This window comes from Chlorocebus sabaeus, chromosome 11 (assembly GCF_047675955.1).
Source record: "Chlorocebus sabaeus isolate Y175 chromosome 11, mChlSab1.0.hap1, whole genome shotgun sequence".
Lineage (NCBI taxonomy): Eukaryota > Metazoa > Chordata > Mammalia > Primates > Cercopithecidae > Chlorocebus > Chlorocebus sabaeus.
Genome location: NC_132914.1, coordinates 39,957,788 through 39,984,556, shown reverse-complemented (window position 1 = coordinate 39,984,556; position 26,769 = coordinate 39,957,788). Strand labels below are relative to the sequence as shown.

The window sequence follows — 26,769 nt, the reverse complement described above, 5'->3', positions numbered from 1 at the left end:
ATTATCTGGAAGATCCAGCTCAGATCACCGATGAAGGTGGCTACACTAAACAACAGACTTTCTTTTTTTTTTTTTTTTTTTTTTTTTTGAGACGGAATCTCCCTCTGTTGCCCAGGCTGGAGGGCAATGGCCGGATCTCAGCTCACTACAAGCTCCTCCTTCCAGGTTTACGCCATTCTCCTGCCTCAGCCTCCTGAGTAGCTGGGACTACAGGCGTCTGCCACCTCGCCCGGCTAGCTTTTTGTTTTTTTTAGTAGAGACAGGGTTTCACCGTGTTAGCCAGGATGGTCTTGATCTCCTGACCTCGTGATCCGCCTGTCTCGGCCTCCCAAAGTGCTGGGATTACAGGCTTGAGCCACTGCACCCGGCAACAACAGACTTTCAATGCAGTTGAATTCCTATATTGGAAGACGATGCCATCTAGGATTTTCATAGTGTGAGAGAAGTCAATGCCTCACTTCCAAGCTTTGAAAGACAGGCTGACTCTCTAGTTAGGAGCTGATGCAGCTGGTGACTTGAAGTTAAAGCCATTGCTCACTGACCATTCAAAAAACTCTAGGGCGCTTAAGAATTATGCTAAATCTACTCTGTGCTCTGTAAATGGAGCAACATCCATATGGCTTCTGAATAACAGCATATCTGTTTATAGCATGGTTTACTATTTTAAGCCCAATGTTGAGAACTACTATTCAGAAAAAAAAAAAAAGATTTCTTTAAAAATATTACTGCTCATTGACGAGGCACCTGGTCACCCAGGAGCTCTGCTGGAGATGCACAAGATTAATGCTACTTTCATGCTTGCGAACACAACATCCATTCTGCAGCTCATGAATCATGGAGTAGTTTCATCTTTCAAGTCTTATTTTAAAAATACGTTTCTTAAGGCTATAACTGCCATAGATAATGATTCCTCTGGTGATCTAGGCAAAGTAAATTGAAAACTTTCTGCAAAAGGACTTACCATTCCAGATGCCATTAAGAACATTCATGATTCGCAGGAGGATGTGAAAATATCAACATTTTGAAGAAGTTTATTTCAACCTTCATGGAAGACTTTGAGCAGTTCAAGACTTCAGTGGGGCTGGGCACGGTGGCTCACGGCTGTAATTCCAGCACTTTCGGAGGCCGAGGCGGGCGGACTGCCTGTGCTCAGGAGTTCGTGACCAACCTGGGCAACATGGTGAAACCCCCTCTCTACTAAAATACAAAAAAAAATTAGCTGGGCCTGGTGGCACGTGCCTGTAGTCTAACTACTCAGGAGGCTAAGGCAGGAGAATCACTTGAACCTGGGAGGCGGAGGTTGCAGTGAGCCAAGATTACACCACTGCACCCAGCCTGGTGACAGAGCAAGACTCTAAAAAACCAAAAAATCTTCAGTGCAGGATGTAACTGCAGAAATATCAAGAGAACTGGAATTAGAAGTAGAAGCCAGGTAAGGTGACTTACACCTATAATTTCAGCTGCTTGTGAGGCTGAGGTGAGAGGCTCAGGCCAGGAGTTTGAGACCAGCCTGGGCAACATAGTGAGGTGACGTCTCTCTCGCTTGCTCTCTTTTCTTTTTTTTTTTTTTTTGAGACAAGGTCTGGCTTTATCACCCAAGCTGAAGTATGTGGTGGCTCAATCTCAGTGACCTCTGTCTCCCAGGCTCAAGTGATCCTCCTGTCTCAGCCTCCCAAGTAGCTGGGACTGTAGATGCGCACAACCACTCCTGGCTAATTTTTGTTTTGTTTGTTTTCTTTTTTTGTTTTGTTTTGTTTTGTTTTTTGTAGAGATGGGGTTTCGCTGTGTTGCCCAGGCTGGTCTCGAACTCCTGAACTCAAGTAATCCACCCACCTTAACTTCCCAAAGTGCTGGGATTACAGATATGAGTGACCACGCCAAGGCCCCATCTCTTAAAAAATATTTTTAAATTAGCCAGGCATGGAGCACATGCCTATAGTCCTAGCTACTCGGGAGGCTGATGCAGGAGGATTGCCTGAGCCCAGGAGTTCCAGGTTGCCGTGAGTTATGGTGGCACTACTGCACTCTAGCCATGGTGAGAGCAAAATCCTGTCTTAAAAATAAATAAATAAATAAATAAAGTAAACCTGGAGATGTGACTGAATTGCTGCAATCTCACAATCAAATTTTATCAGATGAGCAATTGCTTTTTTTTTTTTTTTTTTTTTTAAGAGACACAGTCTCACTCTGTCGCCCAGGCTGGAGTGCAGTGGCATGATCTCTGCTCACTGCAACATATGCCTCCCAGGTTCAAGAGATTCTCCTGCCTCAGCCTCCCAAGTAGCTGGGACTACAGGTGGGTGCCAACATGCCTGGCTAATTTTTGTATTTTTAGTAGAGACAGGGTTTCACCATGTTGGCCAGGCTAGTCTCAAACTCCTGACTTCAAGTGATCCACCCATCTTGGCCTCCCAAAGTGCTGGGATTACAGGTGTCAGTCACCGGACCGGGCCTGAGGAATTGCTTCTTAGAAATGAGCAAAGAAGGCGGTTTCTTGATGGAATCTACTCCTGGTGAAGATGCTGTGAACATTGTTGAAATGACAACAGAGGATTTAGAATATTACATAAAGTTAGTTGATAAAGCAGCAACAGAGTTTAAGAGGATTGACTCCAATTTTGAAAGAGATTCTACTGTGGGTAAAATGCTACCAAACAGCACCACATGCTACAGAGAAATCTTTTGTGAAAGGAAGAGTCAATTGATGCAGCAAACTTCATTGTTTCCTTATTATAAGAAATTGTTGTAGGGACATGGATGCAGCTGGAAACCATCATTCTCAGCAAACTATCGCAAGAACAGAACACCAAACACCGCATGTTCTCACTCATAGGTAGGAATTGGACAATGAGAACACTTGGACACAGGAAGGGGAACATCACACACCAGGGCCTGTTGTGGGGTGGGGGGAGTGCAGAAGAATAGCATTAGAAGATATACCTAATGTAAATGACGAGTTAATGGGTGCAGTACACCAACATGGCACATGTATACATCTGTAACAAACCTGCACGTTGTGCACATGTACCCTAGAACATAAAGTATAATTTTAAAAAATTTAAAAAAAGAAATTGTCACAGTCATCCTAACCTTTACCAACTACCATCCTGATCACTCAACAGCCACCAACATTGAGATAAAACCCTCCACCAGCAAAAAGATTACTGAAGGCTCAGATGATCGTTAGCATTTTTTAGCAGTAAGGTATTTTTAATTAAGGTAGGTACTTTTTTTAGACATTGTGCTATTGCACACTCAGTAGACTATAGTGTAGTGTAAACATAACTTTTATATGCATTGGAAAATTAAAATACTTACTTTATTGCAGTGGCCTGGAAGTGAACTCACAATATCTCTGAAGTATGCCTGTACAGAGTCAATAGATAATTTATTTTCCTTTTCTTTTCTTTCTTTCTTTCTTTTTCTTTCTTTCTTTCTTTCTTTCTTTCTTTTTCTTTCTTTCTTTCTTTCTTTTTTTCTTTCTCTTTCTTTCTTTCCTTTCTTTCTTTCTTTCCTTCTTTCCTTCTTTCTTTCTTTCGTTCTTTCATTCTTTCTTTTGTTCTTTCTTTCTTTCTTTCTTTTTGACACAGTCTTGCTCTGTTGCCCAGGCTGGAGTACAGTGGTGCAGTCAGAGCTCACAGAAGCCTCTAACTCCTGGGCTCAGATGATTCTCCCACCTCAGCCTCCTGGGTAGCTGGGACTATAGGTGCATGCCACAGTGCCAAGTGGGAAAAATTTAAAAGATAGAAAGATCTAATATATAACTGAATGAAGATAGGCAAGAAGTAGAGTATCCTGAGTAAAGGAGGCACCTGTGATGACTGTGATGACTGGGTTTCTAGGTTACTCAGAGTATTAGTGGTCTCATAAACACACTGGGAATAGAAGAGGAAGGAGGATATTTGTTTGGAGGGAAGTGGATCATGTGATTTAGAAATTCAGGCTTTCTAAAGAGATTTCAAGTGAGCCAATTAGTTTGAATTTCTATCAGATCTTTTTTTTTCTGGTTATCCATTGTCATATCAGATCTTATAAGCCAAAAAGAGCAAATGACCTAAACAATAAATTTGATTTTTTTATTTTGAATTTTTATGGATACATAGAAGGGGTATATATTTAGGGGGTACATGAGATATTTTGATACAGGTTTGCAATGCGTAGTAATCATATCATGAAGAGTGGGGTGTCCATCACCTCAAGCATTTATCCTTTGTGTTACAAAAAATTCAGTTACACTCTTTTAGTTATTTTTAAATGTACAAGTATTACTGACTATAGTTACCCTGTTGTGCTATCAAATAGGAGGTCTCATTCATTCTTCCTAACTATTGAGAGTTCTTTAAATATTCAAACTGGAACATTGAAGCTCTAATGAATTGACCCATTTTTTAAAATCCAAATAAAATTTAAAAAAAAAAACAGAATAAATGGACTGATAATTAAGACTTAGTATGCGCAAGATTCTGAGTCAAGTTCTGTGGAGGATAAAATATGAACAAGACAGTCATTCACCACTCCACAAATATCTATTGAGAATCCCCTAGATGCCAGGCAAAGTATCTGCTGTATCTAATGTACCAGGCCAGAGTATCTCAGCACTTTGGATATATCATTAAACAAAACAGACAAGATTCTCTTCCCTAGTCCCTCTATAATCCAGTGCAAACTCAAAGTTCAAGAGAGTAAAGCTCTCCAAACATAAAGGAGAAAATAAATATTAAAAGTAACTTGGACCAAAACACAGTTACTTACTAGAGCTATGTGTGATTCAAGGTCAGCAGAACAATTTGAATTCCAAATCTTGGCCCTGGTGCAGTCTAATTAAAGCTTGTAAACCAGTCTTCACTACAAAATCACCTCCTTTTAATTCCTACAGTTGCAGAAAGGGTCTTGGGATCTCAGATAAGACAAAGAAATGTTATGGAAAGCTTTGCTGGCTGTTTTCTTCTTCCAGGAGGCTTCTGGCTGCTCAAAATAATTCTTTACTGACACCTCTCTAAGAACACCTTGGTTAGTTATAGCACATGGTAACAGTGTTAAAAGCTGGCATACCCAGATTTTCCCTTGTGGAGAACCAACCATCCTAGTTGGTGGAGAGTTTAAATATCAAAAGAAAACACCTGGTGAGCAAAATAGTTTTGAGCACGTAGTTCATGAAACAAAGCAGCAAATATTCTATAATTTTAAAATTCAGCTGGCTGTAGTGGATCACGCCTATAATCACAGCTACTTGAGAGGCTGAGATGCAAGGATCACTTAAGCCTGGGAGGCAGAGTCTCCTGTGAGCTATGATTGTACCACTGCACTCCAGCCTAGGTGACAGGGCAAGACCCTGTCTCTAAATAATTTTTTTTTTTTTTAATTTAAGATGGAACAGGCAGGGCGCAGTGGCTCACGCCTGTAATCCCAGCATTTTGGGAGGCAGAGGCAGGCAGATCATGAGGTCAGGAGTTTGAGACCAGCCTGACCAACATGGTGAAACACCGTCTCTACTAAAAATACAAAAAATTAGCCAGGCGTGGTGGTGGGCACCTGTAATCCCAGCTGCTCAAGAGGCTGAGGCAGGAGAATCACTTGAACCTGGGAAGGGGAGGTTGCAGTGAGCCGAGATCACGCCATTGCACTCCAGCCTGGGTAATAAGATTGAAACTCCGGCTCAAAAAAAAAAGATGGAGCAGTATCTATTATTTCAAAGTTGTGTATAAAACCCTAACTACTAGATTGCACACCCCCATTTAACATACCGCTTTCCAATGGCATTTTGATCTCTGCAGTAGGTGTTAGTTGGGTAGTTCTTCCACATGGATTACATTTCAACCTAAAAATCATGTGCCTACTTCTTTTATAATGATAGGCCCCTGAGCTCTTTTAATTTTTTAATTTTTTAATTTTTTGAGACAGGGTTTCTCTCTTGTCACCCAGACTGGAGTGCAATGTTGTGATCTTGGCTCACTGCAACCTCCGCCTCCCAGGTTCAAGCGATTCTCCTGACTCAGCCTCCTGAGTAGCTGGGATTACAGGCACCCGCCACCATGCCCAGCTAGTTTTTGTATTTTTAGTAGAAATGGGGTTTCACCATGTTGGCCAGGCTGGTCTTGAACTCCTGACCTCAGGTGATCCGCCCACCTCAGCCTCCCAAAGTGCTGGGATTACAGGCGTGAGCTACCACGCCCAGCCACTGAGCTTTTCAATATTACATGTGAATAGTGTAATATTTTTAAATACTCTATTTTAAAGGTGAATATCAACAGGAAGATAAAGTTTGAGCTTAGAAACTCGGCACAATGGCTCATGCCTATAATCCCAGCACTTTGGGAGGCTGAGGCGGGCAGATCACCTGAGGTCAGGAGTTTGAGACCAAAATAGCCTGGCCAACATGGTGAAACCCTGTCTTTCCCAAAAATTAGCCAGACATGGTGGTGCATACCTGTAATCCCAGCTACTTAGGAGGCTGAGACAAGAGAATTGCCTGAACCTGCAGGTGGAGGTTGTAGTGAGGTGCGATCACACCATTGCACTCCAGCCTAAGTGACAGAGTAAGACTATGTCTTAAAAAAATAAAAATAAAAAAATAAGTTTGAGCTTAGAAATATGAGTCCTTCAGGTTACTGTGTCTTCCATGGGCAGCAAAAAAAAATGGCAATTCCAAGTGAGAGCTTACGTTGGGGCTAAACTATTGGTTGTCTTTCAAGTAAACCATGGAAATACTGACTCATTTACGAATGTCTGGGTCCCTCCTGCTACCCCTTCCACTGCCCCTATGCATGCTGTACACACCGAGCAGCCACAAGTCCAGTTTATCCACCCTGAGAAATCACGCCCTCCGACACACTATCTTCTCTCCCCTTGACTACTGGGGCAGCTTCAAGACTCTTCCCATCTGGTTTCTCTGCAGTTTTCTCCACCCTTCCTCTAATTAGGGCATAAATACAATCATGTCACTCTTCTCTGCTTAAGCTTCTGTGGCTCCCCACTACTCCTAGAATGACTTGGCATCCTTCTGCTGGCTTATGCAGCCGTTCACAGCCTGGGCCTGCTGCCTTTGGGCAGTCTCCAGCCTCTCCCTCCTGTGTTCCAGTTCTTTTGGCCCTCAAATTTTGACCGGCTCAGCCTGTAGTAGGCCCCCTTCCCTATCTTAAACCCATTCCGTTCACCACTCTGATCAACTACTTTTAGTCCTTAAAAATGCAGCTCAAATGTCACCCCAACTTCATGGTTCCTGAATCTTCACTTCTTACTAGAATTGATGTATCAATACTTCCTCTTATTCCTATGTTAGAATTTAACCACACCTCAAATATTCCTATAATCACCATGTATCATGGTTTGTTCTGTAGGTCAGAAAATTAGACCAGTCATTTATTTTCCTCACGTTTTTGTGTATTTTTCTCTCTTCTTTTTGGAATAACTCAAGATATAGAATATGGATTTAGAATGCGAAGTCTCTAGGTCAAGGGAAAGGTCTAGGTCGAACAGTGGTGCCCTTCAACAAGTAATACCCTGCATCTCAACCAAAGAATCTACCAGTGAATCCATAGATGGATGCATGAGGGATCAGACAGCCCCTGCCCCACTATGTCTGGCTCTGTGGAAATGTGGGACTGGTGACACCCTCCTCACATATCATAAGTAAATGCAGCAGAGAGTCCACTCTTGAAGCTTGTGACTGGAAGGAAGAAAGCATGGAGAGGAAGTATGCATTCATGTATCTTCTCATACCAACTAATACTTAAATTTGGATTTTTTTTTTTTTTTTGAGGGAAGTCTCACTCTTAAACCCCAGGTTTGAGTGCAGTGGCTCGATCTCGGCTCACTGCAACCTCTGCCTCCCGGATTCAAACCATTCTCCTGCCTCTGCCTCCCAAGTAGCTGGGATTAAGTCACCTGCCACCATGCCCAGCTAATTTTTATATATTTTAGTACAAATGGGGTTTCACCATGTTGGCCAGGCTGGTTTTGAACTCCTGACCTCAAGTGATCTGCCCACCTCGGCCTCCCAAAGTACTGGGATTACAGGTGTGAGCCACTGCACCCAGCCTTAAATTCGGAATGTTAGTTTCTGCTTTCAAACTTTTCTTCCATATATTAATATTGTAGTATATTTTCTTTATTGTTTCTTCAACAATTTACAAAATTTTACATGAACATTATAAAATGAGGCTGGGCGTGGTGGCTCATACCTATAATCTTAGTACTTTGGGAGGCTGAGGCAGGTGGATTGCTTGAGCTCAGGAGTTCGAGACCAACCTGGGCAACATGATGAAACCCCATCTCTACAAAAAAAAACGCAAAACTTAGCTTGGGGTGGTGGTGTGCACCTATAATCCCAACTACCAAGGAGGTTGAGGTTGCAGTGGACCGAGATCGTGCCCTTGCACTCTAGCGTGGGTGACAGAGCCAGACCCTGTCTCAAATAAATAAATATTTATAGGGTCTGGTGATAGCTCCTGACCCTATCTCAAATAGATAGATACAGCCAGGCACAGTGGCTCACGCCTGTAATCCCAACACTTTGGGAGGCCGAGGCAGGCAGATCACCTGAGGTCAGGAGTTTGAGACCAGCCTGAACAACATGGAGAAACCCCATCTCTACTAAAAATACAAAATTAGCCGGGTGTGGTTGCGCACGCCTATAATCCTAGCTACTCAGGAGGCTGAGGCAGGAGAATCACTTGACCCTGAGAGGCGGAGGTTGTGGTGTGCCAAGACTGTGCCATTGCACTCCAGCCTGGGCAACAAGAGAGAAACTCTTGTCAAAAAAAAAAAAAAAAAAAGATAAGTTGATAGAGAAAAGGTTTATATATAATGTGAAAATATAAAAATTCATTTATTTTATCAATATAATTTTTAAATGATAATTTCCTATAATCTGCCCTCCCTTGGAAACCATACTACTGGTGTGATATTTATAGTATCTAAATAATTTTGTAATGTATATGTCAGCTTACCAAATATTACAACAATATGATCATACTGTATACTGGGGTTTGCAATTTAATACATGTTAGATATGTTGCCATGGTATGGCTCTCTCAATATTTATTGGAAGATTTCGTCTTAGTTTCTTAACTTTTTGATAGTTTTTCAGTAGTGAAATTTAAGAGTGTATCAAACCACAGACAGACAGGAGAGGAGTTGAGAGGGTTGCAGAGCCTGAGGTCAGAACCTGAAGTTACTTATTCAGTTAAGCTGAATGCTAGTTTAATTATCTGTTCATGAAAAGTAACAAACATTTCCTGGGGTAGGGGAAGGAGTATTTCAGAATAGTTAGTAAGGGGTAGGGTGGGCAAAGATGGCAGTATGTCTTCAGTAGTAGATAACAACCCTGAACAAGGTCAATGAATGGACCTGGTCCTATATACTCCCTCACAACTTGGGCTGTGGACTCCAGACAGCACAGCTGTAAACACCTATCTGGTATTAGTGTCATAACCAGCTATTGAGTCTTTAGAGACCCAGAAAATACTAGAACTGGTGGAGCTTCTGGGAGCATCTAGTTAGAGAGGGAGGTGCCCTGGGGGCTGCCTTGGAAGAACAGGGGTGAGGAGAGTTGTAGGAGGGTGTCAGGAGGAAGCCAGTCCAGAACTTCAATAAAGCAGTGACACTTCCATCTGTTTCTATATCAAGATGTTCATTTCATTTTATTTATTTATTTTTTGGAGACAGGGTATCACTCTGTCACCCTAGGCTGGAGTACAGTGGCATGATCTCACTGCAACCTCTGCCTCCTGGGTTCAAGCAATTCTTATGCCTCAGCCTCCCAAGTAGCTGGGACTACAGGCACCCACCACCATGCCCAGCTAAGTTTTGTAGAGTAGAGATGGGGCTTCATCATGCTGGCCAGGCTGGTCTTGAAGTCCTGACCTCAAGTGATCCACCGGCCTTGGCCTCCCAAAGTGCTGGGATTATAGGTGTGGGCCACTACACTTGGCTGATTTTTTATTTTAGTTGGAAAATGGATTGTGTTCTCTCCTCAAAAGTTCTAAACATTGACCTAATCCAAAAACTCCAGCATTTTTAGAGATGAAAAAAACAATACCTTAGAGAAGTGATTCCTCCCTCCCATTGTCACAGATTTAGTAATTGACAGATAATAGACATTTAAGTCTCCTAACTTCAAACCCAGTGCATCAGGGTTCTGTGAAGGGAGAGGTTACCTCCCTCACAAAGGAGGGTCAGGGAGGGGATGAGTACCTCGGATTATTGGAGTAGTAAACCTAAAGAGAGATTGGGTGTAGAAAACGTTAAAGAACCAGTGCTCTCTAATCACATTGCTTTAAATATAATCAAAGGGGAAAGAGTAATTGGAGACCTTGGGAAACTGCAACCTATTATAAAACTTTATAATGCCTGTTAGCCCTAAGAAGAGCTTGGCATCTGCCTTGGGGCCCTTCCCTAGGGATGCCACAGACCCAGGTAATGGTAAGTAGAATTTGCAAATTTTCAGTGACCCACCAGGGTTTAATGACCAATCCGGGATACAACAGAAATGTTTAAAATTGACAAGAAAGTAACACATTTGCCATAAACTTTCAGTGGCAACAAATTTGGAAAGAAACAAATATCAGTTTCTTCATCTGGGTAAGATGGAGGATCCCAAGGGTTTTGTGAACTCTACATTCATATGATTGATTTTGTGATTCTTTTAGGTACCTATCTACATAGTCAGAACAACCAAACTGATGTTCTGGAATATGCTCGCATTGAAAACTAGAACTGTCACCCTATTTAATACTACATCTGCCAACTGCCCCTCAAATTTAGGTCAGATGTCATTTGTGATTGTCAGAGCTTTTGATCTCTCTTTTCTATTAAGAAACCTGAAAGACATCTAATCATTTAAATACATTCTTCCTAGATTGCTGGCACTTACAGTAGTTACAAATCCTTTCAAATGTCTGAGACCAAGAGCAACTAACTCTTACCCTTAAAACTAAAAAGGAGGTCTGTTTACAAGGGAAAAAATGAAGGCAAGGAGCAGAAAAGACCTAAGTCACTATATACACAACACGGAAGAACCAAGGATTAGCGCCAAAGTTGACTTATACTGTGCCCTTTATCTCTTTCTACCAGACCCAACACAGCTGGCTGACATTTGACAAACAAAATGCTGCCTCTTTCTCTGCCCTTGGCATATTTCTGATTTTCTGTTATCCTCTCCTCCATTAGGACATTGTAGTTCAGCTTGACTTTAGATTAGAAACAGAGTTACTTGTACAGGTATAGTATACTTTTGAGGGCCTGAGAAGAATATGTCTAAGAATCATTCATTCACTTAACTTATGTTTATTAAATTTGTCTGCTATGTGCCAGGCATCATTCTAGGTGCTGAGAATACAGTAGTGAGTCCCCAAAGTCCCCAACTTCTAGGAAAGGAGAAAGACAACGAACGATAAACAGACATGTAAATACCTGGCAATGCTAAGAGCTCTGCAGACAAATATTGCAAAGGGAGGGAGGGTGGTATTTTAGTTAGGGAGTCGAAGGCCTCTCTGTAGAGATGACCTTAGAGCAAAGACCAGGATGGAGCGAGGGAACCAAGCCCTGTGAATTTTTGGGCTTCCTTTCTCAACTGGCCCCTAAAGTGTGATCTGCAAGCATGAATATTCCACCTGGCTGAAACAAAAGGATGCTGGTTGGGGGCCTTGCTCTCCATTCTGCATAAGTTCACCCTTGACAAAAACAACCTCTTTCAGACCAGACTAAAGTCTGTTTCATTCAGATTGAACTCTTCGTAGAAAGCTTGCAACTGTCTGCACACTGCTTCATCACTAAAAAACACTTACAGTGGGTAACTGTGACAATACCTGTTGAAAACATAACAAAACGTATTTACAAGTAACTGCCCTAGAGGAAGCACGTTTACAACGGTTGACATTTGATAGTGATAAGTGCCGCTGTAGTTTGTAGTTGGAAGTGTTTTGTGGCCTAATGGGTAGCTGTCCTTTAAAAGCTATTCCAAAAAGGGTCTGCCTGGCTTAATGCATTCACCTGCTGATACTCCCTTTATCATAATGACATGATATTTCAGGGTTTCATTTAAATCAGTAATTGATTGCACATTTCTCCTATAGGTAAGTAGTTGAAATCTTCCCTGAGGAAGCCCAAACAGAGTGAAGCAGGAAAAAGGAAATCTGACCTAGGTATTCATGGTTAATTTTACAGATCCACAGAGGAAAATGGTAACCTTTGAAGTCTTCCCACAAATCCCTAAAACCTAAGGCCAGAAGAGTTCTATATCAGAACGTTTTGGGAATCGTCTTCAAAACCGGAATCCATTTGGCCAATAAAGAGTCTTATTTGAATTACAAATTGTGTTGTCTGAATCAGTGTTTCCAAACTAGTCTACCAGCAGAGCCACAACTTTTCTGTTTCTGCCCCTTTGAAAGAGTAACAACAACAACAAAAAAGAAGTCTTAGCTGCCTTACTTTGTAGCTAACAGAATTTGGTCACAGAGTGATTTACTTGACTGATCTATTTATGGCAACTTGTTTATGTATTTTTAAATCACAGTTACAATGAGCTATTGTTCACTTGTATGCTGTAGAACCATATAGGTTGCAAATCACTCCCAAGGAATCCTGATGGCACAGGAATTATTTTTAGTTAAAAAAAAAAAAGATACCAAAGGAACTGGTGACCACTTTAAATTGCTTTTATTTACTGACATTTTACAAATTGATGAAGCTCTTAAATATTGCATTTTCCCCTTCATTCTCTTGGTATTTCTCTCACCTTGTGATAAGGAGGCTATGGTAGAAACTAAAATTTGTAGTTCAGAAGAGATTAGACCTCTACTGATGATTACTAATCTATCATTTTTTTTCTGGGCTTGCTTTGAGGGTATGTTTTGCTTCTCTTGATCCTTTCTGTAGACAACTGAAGCCCAGCTCCACTTTCTCTCAGTGTACCTACAAATAGCTCAGAAACAAGATTAGCTTCAGTATGGGACACTTCCTTGTGTTTGAATAATGATATTCACTTAACCTATTTGTAAAAACTCTCAATAGTGTACTTGAGTTAGTACTTCGCGTGACCTTGGCTCCTATTCTTTGCTGTTATTTACTGATAAAAATAAATCTCCTGCGCTATGCAGTAGGAATCACTACGAAATTCAGGGAAAGTCCTAAGAGAATTCATATGCTAATGAGACCTTCCAAGTGAGAACTTGCTTAAATGTGCCATTTGCTGACATCATTGTTATGGGCAGAGTGGAGATGATTTCTTTAAGAGGTGGCCTTTCATATTCTCCCAGCGTTTCGTGGCCCGCGCGTGCACCTGCGGGAGGGGGAAGTTTACATAAGCGTCCTAGGGTATTTGCATCTTAGCGGCTTCACTCACTGGGCTCCGGAGAATGGAGCGGTCGGGCGGCGGTAGGTGCTCGAGCGGCGAGGCTGGCCAAGTGGGTGGGTAACTTTTCGAGGAATTGTGCGCGCAGGACCTCGTGGAGACCTGCCAGGGGCACGGTCAGCAGTGACAGTTCCTGGAAAGCGGGCGGCGGCGGGAGCAGGCTGGGCAGGCGCCGCCGGCGGGCGGGAGCGGGGAGCCGGGCCGGGCTGGGATCGCCAGTCGGGAGGCGGGAGGAGGGCGGGATCGGCAGGAAACGAAATGGTTACTTTTTTTTTTTTTTTTTTTTTTTCCCCTACTGCGGGGTCTGATTACTTTTGAAGATCGCCGGCCCCAGGCGGGCTCCCGGCGCTGAGCGGAGACGAGTTTTTCTCCCCGCAGAGAAGGATCCTGGAAGGACGCAGAGCTAGGGCCTGGGGGATGCAGTGGCCTGGACAAGGCGACTCCAACCCGGGGGATCAGAGTCCGTCACGCCGGCAGGGACCGAAGGTCTCTGCGGAGCGGGAGGACCTTTTGTGGGATGCCTCACGGCTGCTGAGGGGCTGCCGCGGGTGAGGATCCCCGCGCTGCGCCGCCAGGGAGCTCGGCGGGGACCAGCCCGGGGGGAAAGTGCGTCACGGTGGGGCGGGGGCGACCCCTCGCCCACCAGGTGGGGCCAGCGCCGGGACGCGACCCGGGGGCGCGGCCCGCTGCGAAGTAGTGGGGAACCGGTGCTCGCTGCCCCGCCCTGCTGGGGTCTCCTCCGGAAATGGATGGGCGCGGGTGAGTCGTAGGACACCCAGCCTTCTTTTCCTTTGGGAGCCCTCCGCGCCCGCTCCGGGCCGCCAGCCTCCGCCAGACGCAGAGCGGGTGGGCGGCTAGTGCGTGCCGAGGGCTCCGGGGCCGGCGCCGCGAGGGGCTGCAGGCCGCGCTCGGCCGCTGTCCAGGCCGCAGGTGGGAGCCGCTGTCTGGGTCCCAGGGCTGGATGGCAGCCGGCGGCGGGGGCTGAACGCGGGAGGGCTGCAGGGAGCGCGCCGGCTAGGGGCTTTTCGTCGGAACCTGAGGGACAGAAGTGGGGACCCTTGGCTGCTCGGCCCCACCGTCCAGCCGCAGGGCAAGTGCCGCTCGGTGGAGGTGACGCGGCGCCAAGAGCGGCGCGAGGCTTTCTGCTGGAGGAGGGTGACGGGGAGTTCGAAGGCGACTGTTCGCTGGGGGACAAGGGGGACTGTTCTCTCGGGGCTTCGCGTCGGCGCCGAGGATGGGTTCCCTCGCAGCCTCTGGGTCTTGAGGTCGGCCTCTGGCTCCTTGGGCTGGGGACGCAGAGAGGGACCGGTGCCCGTCGACCCACGGCCCAGGGCGCCCCCTCGCGGCCCAAGCAGCCGCCGCCGCGCGGAGCGGAGGGTTTGCGGGACCCAGGGGGCGCCGACGCCCGCTCTGAGGCGTCTCTGCTGCTGCGGCGGCGGGGATGGGGACGACCCAGGGGACCCCCTGCACCATCACTGGCAGCCCCATCAAGAATTGGCCGGCTGAGTTTTCCCGAAGTAGGGTGACATCCTTTCCTTCCCGCTTGCTCCAGCCCCGTTTTTAAAAGCTCGGCCGGTCCCGTTAGTCTATGTCCTTATAAGCCAGGCTGTGTGTGGAATTTGTTTTTACAACTCGAGTCTTGTGACTTCTCAAACACTTTCTTGAAGTGTTTTCTCTGGAAACTTGTTTCAAATGAGTGCTGTAAGTTTCACAAAGAGGAGTGTTGTTCAGGAGCCAACAGGTGACGGGGCGAAACCTGAGTCTGTGTGTACATTGGAGTCAAGTCGGGCTGCTGTTTCCTCGGGCCACTGTTGAAAATAGAAATCCAAAAAATCAATAGAAGACTAAGGGGAACACGATTTTGAGAAAATACTTGCATCCCCCATTATGGAAAATAATGGGCTCATTAGAGCAGCGCCTTGTGTAGTGCCCCTCGTTCCACGGCGTGCATTTTGGATTTTGTCTTTACATACCCGTGTGTGGATAACCTGACTCTAGAAGCGCCGGCTGGCGAAGGACCAGGCTTGGTCGTCATGTTTCCTCCTTTTGTTTCTTACTGTCATGGAATGTATTTGTGCATGCAATTAGAATGCTTTGAAAGAGTTCCACATTTCCTCTTGGAAAAATGGATAATTTCTTGACCATTGGGTGGTGCGTGACAGCCCACTCAGCTGTTGGGAAATGTACAAACTGGATGGAGGTTCACCTGGAAAATACGGAAAATACCAAAGGGCATATGGCCTAATGCCACTAATTGCTCATATGGAGAACTTTTAGTAAAGGAATGTTTCATAAACAATATCTTCTGATAACTTCATTATGTTTTTACTTTTCAAATAAGTGAAATTGAATTGGGCTTTGTTGGCAGTGACTTTGTCTTTAGTAGACAGTAAGCACTGAATGCTCTTTGAGTGTGTGAAACCTTTAAAGAAATGACAGTTTAGTGTCTCTTTTACTATAACATTCACATCTCGATTGAAGTTAAGGACATCATAAACAAGGAAATGTGTATATCCAAAACGGTGGTATATTTTGTGTTTTGAAAAGAATGGATGTGTGATATGTTTCTGTACTGCTAAATTAGTCTGTAGTTAAATTTAATTCACCTGCATATGTAGCCAGGGAGAATTGGAGTAGCTTTTGAATGGAGAACTCTTCATCTGCATCTTCCATGCACTAAGGCCTTGTTAACAAGCAGTTTAACAAAGAAGCTGTTAAACAGTTTGTAGCCCACGGATGGCACTTACCAGTAGGGGACACCTAGGGAATGTTGGCCTAACTGACTTCACAAATCAGTATCTGTTCTGGCTTTTGGTGATCAAAGGATTTCTAACTTCCCTGGGCATGTTCACACAAGAAATACCTTTTCATAGGAATCTTACAATGCCGTGGTAGTCTTCATATAGGAACTACAGTGGGATTGCATTGGAGAAAAAATTGTAATTAGGGATATGACCTTAGACTTCATTTTCAATGGCAGGCCCTGACAATTACTGTTTTCTATTTGCATGATTTTGATTTGGTGACTTGGTTCAAGAAAATTATGAATAATAGGAATCATACCAGACTTGATATACAGTTACAGCCTCAATATGTATCTGATTAAACTCATTCTCCTGAAATCCCTCAAATCCTCATTCCCCTTCTGAGTTGCCCTGAGGTACTTATGTATTGGTATGCCAATCACCTAATACTCAAAACTGTCTTTGGCCCAGTTTTTTCCTTTCCTATTAGTTCCTTTTACTTTTCCTCCCAAGTCACCATGTGTAGGCTTGCTTAGGGACAGTGTACTGATTGGCCCCTCTTGGGTTCTTTATCTTTTTCCTGACCATCACTACCATATTAATATTTAAGACCCAGAAGTATCTTGTGGCAATCTCCATTCATGTCTTTTGCAGTTTCCCGTTGCCTGTAGTGATAAACCCACAGTTTTCTGCCTGAAATGTATAATTCTTGAAAAGAGGATTCAGACACCATTGCCATCTGTTGTTGCTTCTTTGGAAGAATCTGTCTTCTAGCAAAACTGTCCACTCTTCACTGCCTCTGGACCTTCATATACTGTGCTGACTTATTAAGCTCTATAGAAACATAGTAATGGCTCGTTTATGTATATGTCAGGGTCAATCAAGATAATAATCCTTAGCTATCCTGGAAGCAGCATACAGACCAGTAGAAAATGAAATGATCCCCAAGTGGCCAAAATAGCATAACAAAATAATAAACTTTCTCTTTGGTTTGAATAACACCTTCTCACACTGTATGCTATCTTATTTCACCAGTGGTTACTGTGCTTATAGGAGAAGTGCTTAAGCCCTCGTCCATGCCGTAATTACTACATATACTTTTTTTTTTTTTTTTTTTTTGAGGCAGGGTCTTGCTGTATTGCCCAGGCTGGTCTCAGATTCCTGGTCTCAAGCAGTCCTCCCACTTCAGTCCCCAGGTAGCTGAGAGTATAGGCACATGCCCAGCTTCTATGTACTTTTAGACAAACTTTTTCAAAGAATAATTGCCTAATACTGGAAGCAACACATTTTAAAAGGTTTGGAGGTTGTTGGTTGTGGGCAAAAGGGAAAGGCAGGGAGAGACAAGTAGCAGGGATGAAAACATGAGGGCAGGGAGAAAAACCTCCAAAAAGTTTGCTAGTTGTCATACATTTATAGGTCAGGGGCCATTCTGTTTCTTAAATCCTGAAGCCAGTGTTTTCTACTGTGCCCAAAATGAAAACAAATGGTCAACCAAAGGCTAAATCACATATAATTTTTATATGTGCCACCATGGAAGAAAGCAAGGAGATGAATAATGGAATTTTCTTTTTCTTTCTTTTTTTTTTAGGTGGAGTTTTGCTCTTGTTGCCCAGGCTGGAGTACGGTGGCGCGGTCTTGGTTCACTGCAACCTCTGCCTCCCGGGTTCAAGCAATTCTCCTGCCTTAGCCTCCTAAGTAGTGGGATTACAGGTGTGCATCACCATGCCCAGCTAATTTTGTATTTTTAATAGAGATGGGGTTTCACCATGTTGATCAGGTTGGTCTCGAGCTCCTGACCTCAAGGCCACCTCGGCCTCCTATAGTGCCGGGATTACAGGCGTGAGCCACTGCACCTGGCCATTACATTTCTTTTTAAGATCTGGCTTTTAATGGAATAAATGTCAGTTGGCTTCTTTTGACATTCCCCAAACCATTCAATAACAACTGTAAATATAAGGATGAATTAATGAATGCAGTGAATGAATCTAGAAAGTAAATGTCACAAAGGAACCCCTCATTATATCACTATGTTATATGAATGAGGCCATACTCGAATTTGGGGAACAAGCTTTATCTAAGGCAACTAGAAAAACTGCCATGCTCCGTAGACCACTACACATGCTGTGTGCGAATGTGTGCACGCACACATGCTACGTGTATGTGTTGGCGGTTTTATGTGGGGACTGGTTAGAAGCTGCTTCCAAAGCAGCTGGAAATGTTGGCCAATAACTCGGCAAAATTGTCTGCTGTTCAGAAGGCTAAAGCCCTCCCAAGCTCAAAAAGAAGATGAAACTCAGGTTTTGTTATTAACATACTGTTTCAATTCCATTTGTCACTGGTTAGCTTCAAGAAAGTCTGTTTGGTCCCAGTGGAAGCAGCAATGCCAATTGGTACATTGCAATAGGAGCTTTAATTCTTTATGGTCATGAAATTCTTTCTGTTTTCTGTCTTTTCTGCTTTTAAAAAATCAGGTCTCAAGATGTTTGTTGACTTGTCAAAGCTTTGAAGACATCAGGACCAAGTTTACTGAATGCTGAGAGCGTCAGATTCCATTTCCTAAGTCTAGCCCTTATCCTTTGGGTCAGATATTCTCTTGACAATGATGATTGAGAAGTCGTACATCTGCTAGCTGCTTGACTTTGTTACTAATGGTGAGAAATAGCTGTTTAATTATTTTGAAGGAAGAGGCAAGAGAAAGGACAAAGGAGGGAAATGGACTGTTCCATTTTCTATTGCATGGAATAGCCCCATGATAATCCTTGCCTTTCTAAAAAAAAAAGTATCCCAGCTCTCTCTATGTGACCTTGGGCTTCTTTCTCACCTCCCTTCTGACCATACCCTTCTTTTCTGTTTGACATTTGTGTCTCTACTGGACTCTGATAGTAGGCTTTTAGTCTTCAAAATAGTGTCTGCGAAGAACTCATGAACCTGCTAGAGAATTAAGTTTTAACAGCTGTTCCTTGTGCTTGACCACCCCCTCCCATTGCCATCTTTGATGGTGGTGGTAGCTGTTAAAAGGTTCTGTGCCCTCCACACACCTCCTTAATGGTCAGACTGTTTGGAACCTGAACAAACCCATCTCTGAAAACTGTTTTGCTTTTTTTTCTCCTGCATTATGAGGTTTACTTACATTCAAAATTATAGAGAGACACTGGAGAAATAGGATGCCTACTGATTTATTTCCAAACTTCGCACAGGATTGGTTAATGCATAGTTGACATTCATTTATGATTAGGGTTGCTACAACATTTTAAGACCAAGACAATAAGCCTGCCTTAGAATAGTCAAGAATACTGATGTTTTGAGCTGTGGCTAGGTAAAAGAATGTAAAAAATACACTCTCAAATGGATCCCACAGAAGTGTGTATACATGTGAGACAGAGAGAGGAAGAGGGAGGGAGGAGGATGATGCAAAAGCAAATGGAGCAAAATGTAAACCATTGATGAGTCTGGGTAAGGGATCTATCAGAGTTCTTTTACTATTGCAACTTTTTGGAAGTTTAAAGTAATGCCCAAATAAAATTTTACCAAAAAAAAAAAAAAAAAGTATAGGGCAGGGCCACTGTTAGTTCATCTAAGCATGGTTCTACAAAAGAAAAAAGAAGCATCATTAAAAAAAAGTTTTACTCTGTCGTAACCCCAACTTTGAATAGTTCTATTTCCATTATAACGCAGACTACTTTTAAACCTGATTCTGCCTGTTTCATGTCATCAACCTTAAGAGACAATACCTGAAAATAAAGTTATTAGAATTTTTCTATTAGGTCTAATTTACCTGTGGTCTCATATGCTTGGCTTAAAACATGATGTTTTGGCAGACTACATACAGCCATGGTTAGGTATCCTCAGGAAGAACCTCAGCCATGACCCCGAGCAGAAGGAATGGCCAGGCTCCCTTCTTTCTTCTGTGCTGCCAAAGTAAATACCATATAGTGATTTAAATGCCTAAGGAAAGGATATTGTGAGGTCACATATACATATATATATGTGCGTGTGTGTATATGGTTTTTTTTGTTTGTTTGTTTGTTTGCTTTGTTTTGTTTTGAGATGGAGTTTTGCTTTTCTTGCCCAGGCTGGAGTGCAATGGCATGATCTCAGCTCACTGCAACCTCCACCTCCTGGTTTCAAGCAATTCTCCTTCCTCAGCCTCCCAAGTAGCTGGGATTACAGGTGTGCACCATGCCTGGATAATTTTGTATTTTTAGTAGAGACAGGGTTTCTCCATGTTGGTCAGGCTGGTCTCAAACTCCTGACCCCAGGTGATCCACCCGCCTCAGCCTCCCAAAGTGCTGGGCTTCTTACATGCATGAGCCACCATGCCCAGCCACATTTTCATAATTTTTAGTGTAACTTTTTACAAGTGTAAGAACTATGTTTAGCTGCCAGTGCTTTCACCCGACTGATATACTTAAGAATAGACTCTCAGGATCTCTTGGCAAGTACAAGCAATCTTTAAAAATAAAGTCAGATGCCATGGCTCACACCTTTAATCCCAGCATTTGGGGAGGCCGAGGCAGGAGGATATTTTGAGTCCAGGAGTTTGAGACCAGCCTGGGCAACATAGGGAGACCCCATCTCTACAAAAATCAAAAAGAAAAAACTTAGTGGCACCTGCCCGTGGTCCCAGCTACTTGGGAGGCTGAGGTAGGAGGATTGCTTGGACCTGGGAGGTAGATAGGCTGCAGTGAGCCACTGCACTCCAGCCTGGGTGACAGATAAATAGGAAAAAGAAAAATCTAAATTGAAGTTTTTGTGTTATCAGGTAAAGAAGTTGCTAGAAGCCAGGTACCATGGCTCACACCTGTAATCGCAGCACTTTGGGAGGCCAAAGTGGGCAGATCACCTGAGGTCAGAAGTTCAAGACCAGCCTGACAAACATGGAGAAACCCCGTCTCTACTAAAAATATGAAATTAGCTGGGCATGGTGGCGCATGCCTGTAATCTTAGCTACTTGGGAGGCTGAGGCAGGAGAATTGCTTGAACCCGGGAGGCGGAGGTTGCAGTAAGATAAGATCACGCCCAGCCTGGGCAACAAGAGCAAAACTCAAAAAAAGAAAAGGAAAAGAAAAAAGAAGTTGCTAGTGATGATGTAGCGACTCTTAGCACAGCCTGGTCCCAGTGGAGGCCATGCCATATAACTTTTTTTTTTTTTTTTTGAGATGAAGTTTTGCTCTTGTCACCCAGGCTGGAGTGCAATGGTGTGATCTGAGCTCACTGCAACTTCCGGTTCAAGCAATTCTCCTGTCTCAGCCTCCTGAGTAGCTGAGATTACAGACACATACCACCACACCCAGCTAATTTTTATATTTTTAGTAGATAGGGGGTTTCACTACGTTGGCCAGGCTGGTCTTGAACTCCTGACCTCAGGTGGTCTGCCTGCCTCAGCCTCCCAAAATGCTGGGATTACAGGTGTGAGCAACTGTGCCCAGCCAACATTTTTTTTAATGTTTGTGTTTTGATGAGCTCTGAGAACTTGCCAGTGAATGTAACGTTTTGTCATTTTAAATATTCTCTGATATAAAGGAAAAAGAAAAACTTTCCTCAGTGAATAAACTCTGAACCAAGTGCTCATGAGACCATTGAATTTTTACAATCCTTTTTGACTGTATATCCTTAAAATGCCTTCTGTGGGTGAAGTGGACTTCCCTCCAGTTGTGTCATTTTGTGTGTCTGCAGCGCAGTAGCTTGGCTGATTCACTAAAGAAAAGGGAATTGGCTCCATCAGCACTCCCCACAGGAGGCAGCTTGGGGTTGCAGGGGTTTAGGATCACAGCCAAGACCGATCCTAAGACCACTTACTGACCTTGGACAGTTTACCCTGAGGCACATTGCTCTGAGGCTCAGTTTCCCCATCTGTTAAATGAGACACCACTTACAGTGGATTGCTTGATAGAGTGATTAAATGCCGTAACACTAATGGTACCAGCGAGGCATGGAGAAGTAAGTTAACTGTCTGCTAACAAATGAAACACAAAGCCATGCCTATAATGGAAAGGATATTGTCACTCATGGTTCTTCAGTTGGACTCTTTACTTTGTGCATGAATGACAGTCAGTCCTCAATGTAATTTGTTGAAAGGCTGGAATGAACTTGTGGGAATTGTAAGTTTGAGATGTGGCCAGAACTTCCAGGTGATTGGGAGGAGGGGATGGTGGGATTGTGGCATGTAGTGCTAACGTTGATTTACCTTGATTAGGATAGTAATTTACTGTACGTTTTTCACAAAAGGCTAATCAGGGAGTACAGCTGTAAAAGTAATTCATATCTTCGGCAATTGGTATCTTTGTGCTAGCTTGGAAAATCCATGGCTTGTCTTAATTTGTGATGTTTTCTCTTGTTTTATAATCCAGTGGCATTTAATTTTTAGGTTCTATTGAATATTTATGTTCTTTGTAAGTCTGCAGAGCGAATACCTTAGTGTCTCCCCACTTAGCCTGATTTAGCAGGGGGCAGATGTTCATATTTCATGATTTGGGTTAAATTGCATTGAAGGCACTCATTCTCCTGGTAGGAGTTTTAGAGTTACTAATTAAATTCTTAACCTCTGGTTCCCTTCCTTTGACATGTGGGAGTAGTTTTTTCAAAATATCCAAGACATTTTCTGACTCATTAACACATCCTTTTTTATTGAGGAGTCAGAGGAATACGCCTGTGTTTAGAAAGCCTTTCCTTAGTCAAGACATGAATGAGTTGCACCTGTGTGAAATGATGCCTTGTTTAAAAGGTCATAACCTCCCAATGGTAGTGTAGGAAATGAGGTCATCTTCACTTTTTATTCAGGGTGAATGCAAGTTAAATTTATTAGTTGGAATAATATATGTGTGGCATTGCTCCTACTGCTAATATGGATTGTAGCTGTGAGGTGCTTGCCCTTCATTTGTTACAATGTTAATTTTCTCAATGTCCTATCACTTATAAAAGAAAAACCAAACATTTTAATCAGGTTTTATTTTATTTTATTTTTTTCGAGATGGAGTCTCGCTCTGTCGCCCAGACTGGAGTCCAGGGGTAAAATCTCAGCTCACTGCAACCTCCGCCTCCTGGTTTCAAGCAATTCTCCTGCCTCAGCCTCCTGAGTAGCTGGGATTACAGGCACCCACCACCACGCCTGGCTAATTTTTGTGTTTTTAGTAGAGACAGGGTTTCACCATATTGGCCAGGCTGGGCTCAAACTCCTGACCTTGTGATCCATCCGCCTCAGCCTCCCAAAGTGCTGGGATTACAGGTGTGAGCTACCTCACCTGGCCAATAATCAAAGGTTTTAATAGGTAGTATTTTTCAACACTCTTAGCATTTAGAGTTGAATTGAGATAGTTGCTGAAAAATGACTTAGTCTCAGGCTGAAAGTGTATGGGTCTTCACTGCCTTTCCCACTTGTTTAGGCAAATGAGAACTTTTTTTTTGTTTTTGACATCCTTCCTGAGATGGAAGAACGTTTATTAAGGCAGAAGAATTTTTGGAAGTCTGACATGTCAGTGTGTATGTGTGACTAGACTCTGGCTTTTAGCCATATGACCTTGGACAAGTCTCTTGACTTTCCTGAACCTTGTTTTCTCTAAAATGATTGAGTCGGGATAATTATATGTAATTTTCTTTTTTTACACCATTTTTTTTGTGGGTGAAAGGGCCAGGTATAAAAAAGCTCCATCTCTCCATCTGGTTCTGAAAGTTCTGATATTATTATTTTTTTCTTTGTGCCCTGGGATGAGGGATGATTTTTAAGAATCAGAGGAGACAAAGAACATAAACGGTAATAGCAAAGGTCCTGGGTTGTAGGGCAGGGAATGTTGTCTTGACACTTTTATAGCCCTTCATCCAAGGAGGCTTTTTATTCAGAGGAGGATTTACATCTTTCTCTGCCCATAGCAGGCTGATGACATTTCACACATAGTAGGCACTGACTGCATAACTTTTCAGTGAATGCCTGCTTATGATGCAATTAAACATTAACAGTCACCAAGCTGGATTTTATTTTCACATAGTGCTGTATTCAGACTGTTTGTTGAAGGAACTCATTGATGAATGTCTGGCTGACTTTAGCCCTTAGTAAAGGCTTGAGGATTTAATGTGCAGTATAAGGATTTAATTGTGCTATTTCTATTTTGTGTGTAAACTCAGTTTAGTGTCTTACAAAACATAATTAGAAATCTGAAACCTAAGCAGTTTGGCTGAGTGGACCCACTCTCAGAAGGCAGCGCTGCCTCAGTTGGAAAAATTGCTTAGGAAATACGGGGGACCGAGTGGGGTCTTGAGCCATTTTTCATGGGGCATAGTAGTGGGCAAGGCAGATGGCCTGATCCCTGACACTTCCTTCTACAACTTATAGGATGTCACAAGGATTTGTGGGCAAGTTAGAAAGTCAACACATCAACTTTCTTGAGAACTTTTCTAAGGAATTGGCTATAGAGAGGCACCTTTTAAAGGCTCCTGGAAATAAACTAGCTTTGGTGGCATGTTCGAAATTCTGAGCTGGCAAAGGGACTACTACCAAATTATATAGCTCTAAATTTTGAATTTCAGGGGGCCTGGGGGGTGGTGACAGTAGTAATTTGGTTACTTTCTCTGGGCCCAGCTGTGTGTTAACAGCATTCAGTAAAAGCTCTGGGTCAGAGTAAGAGACATGCATTCAGGTTTTGGATGTCTTTGTTTTTTCTTATATTGTCCACAGCAGCCATTGTTTGATGTCCTGTGCCTGAGAAACCAGGCTTTAAACTTTATGCCTTTGGAGATGGAGCCCAAAATGAGCAAGCTGGCCTTTGGCTGTCAGAGAAGTTCCACATCAGATGATGACTCTGGCTGTGCGTTGGAGGAGTATGCCTGGGTTCCCCCGGGCCTGAGACCAGAGCAGGTAGGAACTTCATCATCCTATATTTACTCTTTGTTTTTCAGTGTGAGTTCAGACTTCAGAACATTATTTTGCAAATGGATAGAACATCACTGAGATGCTGGAATACCACCCTCCTCAGTCCTTATTCTTCTTTGTATGGCTTTGAAGTTTTACTTTTGAAGGTCATATTTAGTTTCTCAATGGAAGTTTCCAGTCTCGTCGTACCCATGGTTCCAGAAGCCTCATAAGGATCCCATTTTTGCTCTAATGAATGAAATCCGGAGTACTACATATGCATTGGTTATATGTATTTCGGATGAATCCCTCTTGAGAGTGAGAGGAATTTACCTTTTGAAAAACTTCTGTGACAACAAAAAGGCAATAAAAGAAAAGAGAAAAGTTTCCATGCCGGTTCTCAGCAATGCTTCTGCTTTGGAAGCGAGATGGCAAGCTATCAGAAACCCTCTGAAGTGTTACTGCTTAGACATTTGACCTTTGATAACTTTGCATATAAAAGAGCCTGTCACTTACACCACAGGGATTGGGAAAAAAAATTAAAGAGTTAATTTTATGCTTTGTTTGTATTGTTATTTTAAGGAAGATGAGAACATTCTATATGCCTATTTAATTTTCCCAATATCTTTACAATGATTAACTTGTTGAAAATCACGTGATATTATTAAAAGAGCAAAGGCATCATTTGAAAATAAAGTTGACAGTGGGGTGTGTGGTTGCTTTGCTTCTGAGTTAGGGTTCTATTTCCTGTAGGGTGGCACATTTTTTGAGAATAGGGTATCCTTATTTATCCATGGCATAGCACAGTACCTGGCACGCATGTAGCTGATATTCAGTAAGTGTTTATAACTGTAAAAAGCTTCTAGAGCTGATAGAATGGGGAGAGGGTGGAGTACTGGCGAAGCAGTTAGAAAAGCAGTATTTGGACAAACTACTTAGAGAGAATCCCTTCTTACATCTTGGGGGGGGGGGTAGGTTTTGTGTGGTACTAAGGTATTGAAGTAGACAGGCCCTAAATTCCTGTCTCCTGTCCTTTTTTTTTTCATTTATTCCTTCTCAGCTCTGCAGTATCCTTTGCAGTACTCATTAAGGGATGTTCCTTTAAAGATATCAGAACACAAACAGGCAGAAATTAAGTTTTCCTTTCAGAATGAGCAAAGTACAGCTCAATATGGCTTCTCTCCAATTTTCCTGGGGAGACTGACTTCAGGTATTCAGAAAATAGCATACATGGAAGCAAAGAAAGCTGATGTTTGAGAGCACCTGATAAAGAAGAGTTTACAACATTTAGCTAAACAGCTTTTGTCTTTGTGATGTGTAAAATTCAGAGAGCAAATTCAGTGTGTTTGTGTACCGGGTGGATTTTGGGCCATATCACATAGTCTGTGTGGTAATTTGCAGAATTCACCCAGGACTCTCTCTCTTGCTGATCTCTTAGCTGACCCGTTGGAAGATTGGCTGAGGAAGAGTAGTCCTTTTTTTTTTTTTTTTTTTTTTTTTGAGATGGAGTCTTCCTCTGTCCCCCAGGCTGGAGTGCAGTGGCGCGATCTCGGCTCACTGCCACCTCTGCCTCCTGGGTTCAAGCGATTCTCCTGCCTTAGCCTCCCGAGTAGCTAGGATTACAGGTGTGCACCACCATGCCCAGCTAATTTTTGTAGTTTTAGTAGAGACAGGGTTTCACCACGTTGGCCAGGCTGGTCTCAAACTCCTGACCTCGGGTGATCCACCAGCCTCGGCCTCCCAGAGTGCTGGGATGACAGGCGTGAGCCACACCACCAGGAAGAGTAGTCTTAAATGTGCATATTTTATGGTGCATAATTTATGATGTCCCT

At 43.1% G+C, this 26,769-nt stretch overlaps 1 protein-coding gene across 5 annotated transcripts in view; it reads left to right on the top strand.

Moving 5' to 3' along the window:
• The window catches only part of PRICKLE1 (prickle planar cell polarity protein 1), a 120,793-nt gene that overhangs the window by 85,463 nt on the left and 8,561 nt on the right, over positions 1–26,769 (top strand). Inside the window, exons 1-2 of one of the 5 annotated variants that reach the window (XM_008002913.3) lie at positions 13,353–13,374; positions 24,764–24,943. In XM_008002913.3, coding sequence (XP_008001104.2) covers positions 24,812–24,943 — 132 coding nt within the window. In that variant the 5' untranslated portion in view covers positions 13,353–13,374; positions 24,764–24,811. Of the gene's footprint in view, positions 1–13,352; positions 13,375–13,646; positions 13,900–18,637; positions 18,747–24,763; positions 24,944–26,769 lie in introns of those variants that run through there. The other 4 variants (XM_008002912.3, XM_073020628.1, XM_008002911.3 and 1 more) reach the window with 4 other exon arrangements.